The 9,824-nt window shown below is 46.4% G+C and overlaps 1 protein-coding gene across 1 annotated transcript; it reads right to left on the bottom strand.

Annotated features, from left to right (window-relative positions):
• Nucleotides 1-488: 488 nt before the first annotated feature.
• HTR1A (5-hydroxytryptamine receptor 1A) lies at nt 489-3,120 on the bottom strand. The gene has a single exon (XM_032794817.2). The coding sequence runs from the start codon at nt 3,047-3,049 to the stop codon at nt 1,811-1,813; it is 1,239 nt and encodes a 412-aa protein (XP_032650708.1). The 5' UTR covers nt 3,050-3,120; the 3' UTR covers nt 489-1,810.
• Nucleotides 3,121-9,824: the final 6,704 nt, after the last annotated feature.

Raw genomic sequence — 9,824 nt, forward strand, 5'->3', positions numbered from 1 at the left:
AAAAATATGTATTTTTGGCTCAAGCATTCGATCTCAAACTACCTTCCCAAATATAAGGAATTCAACCCGTTTAATAGTGCAAAATAATATGCAACCCTGTCAGATCTGAACAGAATAACAGATCACGATGCATACCCTGTATGAAACTAAGAGGCACTGTACAAAATAGACATTCTAGCAATTCAGTTGAAATCACAGTTTAGGCTACCCCAATTTATGATTTAAGAAAGAGCTGTTAGTAATACCTTTCAGTACAAATCAGATTATTTCTTCATTCTCATCAAAAGCAAAGTATCAAAAATAAAAAAAAGAAAAAACTTTCTTGAATCAGAGGTGGGGTTTTTTTGTTTTGGGTGGGGGGGAGAGAATTAGCATTGGGCCAAGTATTCAGGAAAGTTTTGCTGAACTGCCAAGAAGTCAGAGCTGACAGTGTTTGTTTACTTTGCCACACTTTGCAAGTGAAGTGACTAGTACACTCTACTCCTTGCTATAGTATGAGTGTTTGTTCGGCAACAATACCGTAGCTAATCACCTGTGCTGGGAGAGAGACTCATTGATTTAGCCCATAATTGCCCTTTTCACTACACAGCATTAAAATGAGATTACTCTGATTTGGCGGGGGGAGGGCAAGAGAGAGAAAGCTGCTCCTAGCAAATAGTTTCAAACTTCAGGAAAATGCTGCACGGCTGTTTGTTTCCCAAACGAGCACTGTGATTCCTAGTAATACTTTTAAAGTGCTTTTCAAAATGAAAACCTGCGTCTTATTTTCAAGAATTTTTGATATATTTATTTGCGCCTGATAGTCGCGCAGATGGGTTCCCTGGGTTTTCTTAATGAGAAATCCTCGTTCGATTAGGGTGGTTTTTAAAAAAATCTGTTTGTAATTAGGTGAATTGTAATGACTTCATGTTTAGCAAAATCCTTCTCATATAAACAACGTAACTCCCATGCACTGAAAGGTAGTAACGTAACAAGCGGGCTATTATAAATACATGGTACAGACATATCAGTTAGTAATGTGATCAGAAGTACCTTGAAAGGTTATAAAATTGTGTTTTCCCCCCCAAAACGAAATTCACTTTTCAATCTCGCAGCCAGCGACGTAACTTTTAAGCCCCTTCTTCCACTATGGAAATAACTGCTTCAAACCTTCCACGTTCGTACTTACTCGACCAGATCTAGGTTAGACTCAGAGTGCTCTGCAATCTTCTTTTAATCCAAGAAAAACAGACAAGAAGGTTTTATGCATAGGATGGTTTATTTTACCGATGCTACTCGGGCAGACAAGATGGGTAACAGCGACCACAAGCAACGATCTGCAAACCCAAGGTCTACCCAAAATAAATACAAATGGCGAAATAGGGTGTCATTACACAGGCTGAGTACTGTGTAAACTCAGAGGAGCAGATTGTGCTCAGGTTAGTTCGGGAACACGTGCCGGTCAGTCAGTTTCCAAAGTGCTGAATTGCAAGCGCTAAGTTTGCAGTAGTTCAGAAAGGGGCTGAGTCAGTTTGTAACTCTTTAAGAAGCTAGGGATTGGAATCCGGAGCGGTATTGTCTCCCTTGCGAACGATGGCAAACGCTGCACCGGAGTCTGAACTACTTGGATTTGCCGCGCGCTGTGTGTTGTCACGAGTAGTGGAGGAGACGCTTTGGTGCTGCGCGGCAAATTGGAGCTGCCCCTGCCGCAGTGTTGGGGAGAGTGGTCACCGGTGGCTGGGGGAGGGGGCACAAGCAGATACTCTAGTAGCAGAAGAGATGTGGAGTTTAATGAAGCAAGCGCAGGGAGCCCCCGAGTAGGGAGTGTCCTTCACTGCCTGCAAAACTTGCACTTGATAATTTTCTTAAAAGCACTTTGGAAATCTTTGTTGAAATAGGCGTAGATGACGGGGTTGAGGAGGGAGTTGGAGTAGCCCAGCCAGTTGATGACAGCCCCCAGCCAGTCCGGCATGTAGCACTCACTGTCACAAAAGGGCAAGACCAGGGCCACGATGAAGAAGGGCAGCCAGCAGAGGATGAACGTGCCCATGATGATGCCCAGGGTTTTGACCGTTTTCCTTTCCCTGGCCAGAGCCATCTTCCTCTTGGCCTCGGTGCTCCTCTCGTTCTTCTTCTTCTCGAAGGACGGGGCCAGCGGGGTGCTGCAGGGGTCGCTGGGCAGGGGCAGGTGGGTTTTGGAGGAGTTGTGATAGTGCTGGACCTCGATGACCTCCAGAGCGGCTCCAGCCTCCCCGTGCCTCACGGCCCCGTTGACGCACGCGCTAGGCTTGGGCTCCACCGTCCGCTTCCAACTCTTGCTGGGCTCCCCGTTGCTTTTCTTCTGCTGGCAGTCCAGGGAGACTGTCAGGCAGGTGTCGGTGGTCTTCTTCTTCTCCGCTTTCTTGACTGTCTTGCGGATCCGGAACCGGGCCGCCCTGAAGATCCGCCCGTAGAGCACCAGCATCAGCAGCAGGGGAATGTAGAAGGCGCCGAAGGTGGAGTAAATGGTGTACCCGTGGTCCTTGCTGATGGTGCAGGCGTCGGGGTCCGACCTGTCCTCGGGCGTCCGCCAGCCCAGCATGGGCGGGATGGATATCAAGAAGCCGATGAGCCAGGTCAGGCTGATGAGCACAGCCGCCCGCCTAGGAGTCCGCTTGTTGACATAGTCTATGGGGTCCGTGATGGCCCAGTACCTGTCCAGGGCGATGGCGCACAGGTGGAGGATGGAGGAGGTGCAGCACAGCACGTCCAGGGAGATGAAGATATCGCAGGTGACCTGCCCCAGCGTCCACTTGTTCAGCACCTGGTAGAGGGCGGCCATGGGGAGCACCAGCACCGACACCATCAGGTCGGTGACGGCCAGGGAGCCTATGAGATAGTTGGCCACGTTCTGCAGGGAGCGCTCCAGGGCTATGGCCGCGATGACACAGGCGTTGCCCAGCAGGGCGCAGAGGATGAGGGTGCCCAGGAAGAGGGAGGTGAGGAGCTGGTAGCTGAGGGTCACCGCGGCGCCCTGGCCCCTGGCGGAGGACTGCTCGGTAGGGGAGGTAGTGGTGTTGGCCACATCCATGCCGGGGCAGCTAGGAGCGCATGGACAGAGCGCGGCACTGTCACTCCTCCGGGCTCGGGCTGGCAGGTGGGGAGCGCTCTGCTCTCCTGCCGCGAGTCATCGCCTCGGGCCCCCGGGCGCGCCGCGCAGCCAGTGCGCCTGGCCACGCCGGAGAACCATGGGCGGGAGCGGCTGCGGGCATCCAGGGAGCGTCAGGCGGCGGAGAGAGGTTGTGCCTGTCCAGCCTGATCCGGCCCCGGCACTCCCCTCCCAGCAGGCGCCTGCCGGGCTCCTAGGGGCTGGCAGCGAGCAGCCTCGCTCGCGCTGGCTGCTTCTCCCCTTCACTCCCTCTGGCTGGTCCTGCACCCCCTCCTCTCCCCTCCAGCTCGCTCGCTGTTTGATCTGCGCTGCCTCTCCCCCCGCCCCTGTCCCTGCTTTCGCTTTCTTCCCCCGCCCCCTCTCCTCTGGGGTGGCTCTCGCTGCTGGGCTGCCATTGTACTCCGGCCCCTTTCATCAGCCGCGCGGGCGGAGCATCCTCTGCACCCGCTGGGTCAGTATCGAGCGACGCGAGTCCCCCCTCCTCCCCCTTGTTCGTCCCTCTCAGTCCCAGAGGAAAGCCCAGGCAGCCCGTTTGGAACTAGCTGGTGCCTCCACACTGTGCGCTTCCCAGCTACCTCCGGCGTCACTCTGTGATCCGCGCCCTGGCACCAGTCAGGCCGGGTGGTGGCGTTCCTGGTTATGGAGACGTGGGCTTGCACCGTCCCCAGCCCTGTGGCCAGGAGCCCGGCACGCTGGCGGGGGAAGGGGGCTAGGCGGTGCCATGCCCTGAGTGATGCCAGCTGTGGCTACGTGCCAGGGCTGAGGAATGGGGGTGGGGATGGATGAGGCACACAACTGAGCGTGTGGCTGACTCCTATTCCATTCCGCTCGCGGCTTCAGCCCTTTCCTTCGCGGTTCGCTTTTAAATGCAAACGCCTGCCCCAGCGGGAGTCGCTCTGTTGGCCGCGTGGAGCCGGGAGTAACAGGGAAGGGGTCCCCGGCCTTAGCTAGAGCAGCCGGCTCTGCGGAGGCTTTTCCAGAGACTCAGGTGAAACTCTTCAGCCGCTGCCACGGGCCAGCTGTGTTCAGTCACTTCGTGTTCCGCCTTCAGCACCCGGGACAGCGCCAAACTTCAAGGGCGTTTGTCGCCACCTGCAGGTACACGGCGTCGGGCTTGCCAGGGATCGCGGCTCTCACATACCTGAGGCAACAGGGGTCCGGGAAGAGCTCACTCAAGGCAGCTGGAGGTGACTTCTCCGCAGAAGTCATTCTCCCTCTGTAGCACTTCAGTTGCTGGAACACGCGGCTGCGCTTCTCCAGGGGGAAAGTTTTAAATCGAATTGCCCTTCCCCGGGGGCCCTTGCAAGTCGCGCAGCAAGAGATGCAAAGGCGGGTCCTTGGAGTCAAGCAGAACCAACCCAAGCACATACTTTTTGTATCATATACTTGGGGAAATTCTGCGCTTATTTGCATGCCACACACAGATCTCAATACATTAAAAATGTTCCCACATTGCAGTTTATCACTCCAATTTGAGGTTATAATTATTTGGCTCCTCTACTAGGAGGCAAAGGGTTTTTATAATTGCTTGAATGACAGGAACAAATGAGTGGCAGTCTGAATTACAAAGGAAAACAAATGTATGCAAATATGGTGAGTGGCGGGAAATATGCATGCCTCGAATCTTCAAGATACAGGTAACGCTCTCATTTTATTGAGTCATGTATTTTAAAATCAAAGTAAATGACAAAGTGCTGCCAAGAGAAGTGTGCGAACCACCACGTGTGTATAGATAGGTACACACACACACGCTACAGGTAATTCCTCGTACACTGTATCAAATGATGGTTCTGTCATCAATGATCATGAAACTCTTGGGCTGTTAGCTGGGTAGCAAAGCAATCAATAAAGCAACTTAAAAAAAATCAAGATAGGTCGATGTACAGTAGTGTGGTGTAGGTGTCCTGTGATGTATTGTTTGTGCACGGTTCCCAGTCAATCATTTCAAAGCGCTGTAGCAATGAACCCCCTGTTCCTGGTGATTCATGTCATTTCAGCCAAAGCCCCGAAACAAGCAGGACATTCTATGTCATCGGCGCCTTGGTACCGTTGCGCTGAAATCTGATGTCAAAGTTCTATTTCCCTCCAAACACAGCAAGCAGCGCCTCGCTATCTTTCTTAAAGTTGCATTACAGGAAATTACAATGCAACAAACTATTGCAATCACGATCCACAGAAAATAAAAAATAATGTTACAGTTGCGCTTGATAAAAGAGGGAAAGGCTAGGTCTGAAAGAGAGAATGAAACGAGAAAAATATCACTGGGAACAATCTTAAATAAAAATAGTATCAGCTTGACATATCACAAATAAATAGGTTAATATCCAGTAAACATTCCAAACTGTCAGAAGAGTAGGAGACAGCTTCTGATCAGGGATCACATGCAAAGTTTTATGATTGAGAGGTTTAATTTTTGCTTTACTTGGAAGGTGACGTTACTGGGAATCTTACTTAGTATGATTTTTATCCTCTTGTCACGCAATAATTTTAATGTCATGAAAGGATCTTTCAGATTAGTTTGCATTGCTGCCATGCAAATGTCTTGTCAGAAAGATTTTTGACAATTTCCAAATAAATTACATTTATAATTAGGACCAATGACCCATGTACACACACTCATACTTGTTAATCTGTACTTAGGAGTGGACCCCAGAGATACTGCTGTGTTCAGAACTTTATCAGGTTTGGATAACCTCTTTAGTTCCAGTGTGACTGATTGTGTAGAAGAGAGGCAATGCAGCTGCAGAACTTAACTTTCAGGCTTTCAGTCATTCCTGCTTGAAATCCCTTGGGCACGTAGAGCTGATGGGCAGACATAGTAGTAGCCGGCAATGTTTTCTGTTATATATCCTATGCCCTGTTGTATGAAAGGTGAGGGGAAATAGGACATGTCAATGATTGATACTTAGGTATGGCTTACTCCTGAACACAACGGGGCTCAGACATTATTTCCCTGCTAATAGCAGGTGAAAGTCACAGCACAGTAATGGCTTCCAGGGGATTAGATCTAGTTTTAAAGAAGCAACAACCCAGTGCCTCTGGCTAAGAGGTAGTTTTTAGCAAGACTGGGCAAACGGGTGGACCACAACATTGGGAAGCAAGAAGCCTGGAGTTTGAATGCAGATTCTGCCACGGACTCCTTGTGTAGCCTTGGGAAGATAACACAGGTCAGCACTGCCAAAATGTCCTCTGATCCTACGTGCTTCAATTCTGGGCTGTAGGGTTTGTTTTTTCAGAGGCACTGAGGACTCCAATTGATTGTTGAGGGAGTGGGTAGCAAAAGCGATGGACGTTTCTGAAAATGGGTGTCTTATCTAGAGCAGATCAAACAATGGGAAAATGTTCAAACACACACACACACACACACCCTTTTTTTTAACTTGAAACTTTTCAGCCAGATCTAGTTTTCACTTGTCTTCCAGTTACATCAGTAAAATGGGTGTGTTCTGAGGGGGGAAGTCTGAGTTAAATTGTGGCCAGTAGAGGGAACCATCTCCATGAGAGGGAGAAGTGGTGCAGGCAAGTGGTGTAGTGGCCTAGGCACTTTAACATAAGTCTCGAATATTACTAAGCATGTAAATGAAGGAACAGTCCAAATGAGGCCTAGCTCCTCTACTGTTCCCCCTGACCATGGCAAGATGAGGCCTTAAAGGACTCTGCTGCCCTTGGCAGTATCCACCTGGGCCATAATCCCCACTCTAGATGGAGGACACAGGGTACAGTGAGAGTTAATTCAGTTGCTAGTACATTATCCCACATGGGCTTCCATCAAGTCTCAAGAGAAGCATGTCATGTAGCATGCTCCCCAGATCTGTCCCTGCCCTACTCCTGACATGCCACTTCCCCACCCTCAGAGTAACAACTCTGCAGAGATGCTGCTTCCCTTCCTCCCTCAGCCACTCCAGCTCCCACAGAACACTACCAAAGGCATAACTTGCTCAGCCCTTGAATGTTTGGGACTGGTGCCCTGGATGAGCATGAATATGATTATTTATTTCATTTCAAAGATTATTCTGTATTTCAGAAAATTTATTTCAATTGCTCAGTATAGAGAAGGGGACAGACTGTCTCTAGTTGCACCATTCCTGGTTATAATGCTACTGAGGATGATGTCAGACATTGCTTTGAATTTTGTACTTGAATACTGGCAGATTGCAGTTAGCTACTTTTTTGTTTCACTTGCTGTCCTAAATTATTATTGGTGCCCAATCAAAAATGTTGTCAGTGTTCATAGGGTGAGTCTCCTGTATGCCGAGAGCTCTCTGAAGAAACTTAAGTTATAACATAACCCTGAGTGAGGACAATTTACGCCTCCTTGCACTGACCCAGAGAATCTGGGTCTCTCACTTTAGTGACTGAAAATTACATGAGAAGCATTAGGCCAGATCCTCAGGACTGGCCCTTCTACACGTGCTGTAGCTCTAGAGGTGAAAAGAGTTACAAAGGTATTGTAAACCATCCCTGCACTTTCCTCATCTTCACACTGTTGAGCACAGGTCTGGTGTCACAGAGCAAAAAAAGCCTTAGTTGTGTCAACTGCAATGATATTCAGAGGAGCATTCTGCCAACCAGAGGTCACCAGAGTGCTGCAGAGTTCTAGCCACACCCTTATTTTCCTAATCATACCACCTCTGCCTGAGTTTAGGATCCAGTATTTTGTGATTACCATTTGTTAGGGGAATACCCATGCAGTCAGTTAAACCAACACTAAGGGAGCTTTACACCACCTGAATGGTCTGAGGCAGCCTTAAAAGGCCAGAATGTAACCCAATGATTTTAAAAGATACAATGACATGCATCTGACAAAGTGGGTATTCACCCACGAAAGCTCATGCTCCAAAACGTCTGTTAGTCTATAAGATGCCACAGGATTCTTTGCTGCTTTTACAGATCCAAACTAACACGGCTACCCCTCTGATACAATGTTATGCTTGTAATTGCCTTAGACAAATATACTCTCCCAGGTTATTTTTCTCATCTGACATTAGCCAAATACATCTTTATAATAAGAGCTCACTGTTACATAATTCTAGAATGGCTGACTGCAATAACACAACTTCTTGGTAGAATCAGGCTTTTACTAGCTGCTAACTAAGATGACTGCATCTACTTCTCAGTAAACATTTACATTCATCTTTTAAGAGCAAGCCATAAAATCTGTTTACTATTAAAATTATCCATTTTTCTGTAGTTGAACGTATGCACCGGATTCCAGTAATCTGGCAATTAAGTTGTAGCTGGACAATTGCTAAAATGAGTATTAACAATCCATTCCAGGATTTATAAGGATGTTCTTAGCCTTAAATTGATATTTATTTTTATTTTTATTCACTTCACTTTTAACCTTTCAGCTTTCCACCCTCCCCTTTTTTTGGATAAATTGCAAGAGATTTATTTCCTCCCTAAAAATATAGAATAGTCTGTACTATATGCAAGAAAGACCTTTATTCAAATGACATGCAAAGGACTTTGAATAAATATTGGCTTCTGGATAATGATTTGTGAAGAAGTCAATAGGAATTACCGTTTCTGAAAGTAGGAGATGTATAGCAGCATTCAAAGGAGCCAAAGTAGTAGAAAGAGAAGTGTAAGTGTTTTAGAGTGCAGTGGCAGTTCATCATTTCCCTGGCTATGTTTTTATAGGTCTCAGCTTCAGGGATGTAATAAAACAGTAAACCTGTTTATCATTTTATCAGAAATAAAAAAAATAACGTTCTTGTGTTAAATCACCAAAGCGTAGATGTTACTGGTGGTGTCCGGCTGCTGTCATGTCAGAGCTTTATGCAACATGGAAGATTAAAGATGAGTTATGTAGGATCTTTTTTTTCCTCCTTAATCAATAAAAACGTCTGTTCCAGTGTTACACAGCATTGCTTCTGAGGTAAAGAGACTGTATTATTCCATGTGTCACGTAGGATTTTCCCAAAGGAGTTCAATGACTTAGTAAGTCAAGTGTGTGGTTTTATTCCCCAAACAAAGATTTGTGTCAGTTTGTGAAAATTTGCTGTGCAATATCTTACTTAGCTATGAATAGAAATACTATTTTAAACCAAATCTGTGTATAATCTCCTAAAACAATCACAGACTATACTGTATGTGTAATGGTAGAAAAGCCTAGTAGAAGAAAAGGTATATTCAGTGTATATAAGTTAAATTTTAGGAAGGAATGAGCTCTACTGACTGAATTTATCCTGTTAATTGGATAAAGTTCTTGCAAGTGTTTATAAAACAAATCATTTGTTTTATGTCCAAATATCATAAATGTCTAATCACAGTGAGGACATGGGTCAAATTCCAAAACTTACTGCAAATATAGGGAAAATTGCTTTTCCAATGACATCTGCCAAGACCATCAAAACTGTATTATTCTAAAAGTTGTTCTAGTCCAACTGTTCATATGTTCATACTATCAGAAACCTCACACTTGAAGTATTTATAAATGATAAGTACTACATTATTGAAAAAATTAGTTAGAAAGCAATTTGCCCTTCAATTATCCATCTAGTCTTGTGTCCATGATTCTCTTTTAACTCCAAGAAATGACAGCTTAAGCAATTAAAACAGCCCAGGTAATTCTTATTTCACTTTCTACTCTTTACAGCAGAGATTATGCTCACTCTTTCCATACTAACAAGTGCAACACAGTTGTGAAATTAAAACAAAATAATTGTTAGGTTTGCAAAAGAAAATATTTGTG

Source organism: Chelonoidis abingdonii, chromosome 6, assembly GCF_003597395.2.
Source record: "Chelonoidis abingdonii isolate Lonesome George chromosome 6, CheloAbing_2.0, whole genome shotgun sequence".
Classification (NCBI taxonomy): domain Eukaryota; kingdom Metazoa; phylum Chordata; order Testudines; family Testudinidae; genus Chelonoidis; species Chelonoidis abingdonii.

Excerpts from the sequence above, each read along its gene's own strand:
- HTR1A (XM_032794817.2), bottom strand. The coding sequence starts at position 3,049 with ATGGATGTGGCCAACACCACTACCTCCCCTACCGAGCAGTCCTCCGCC.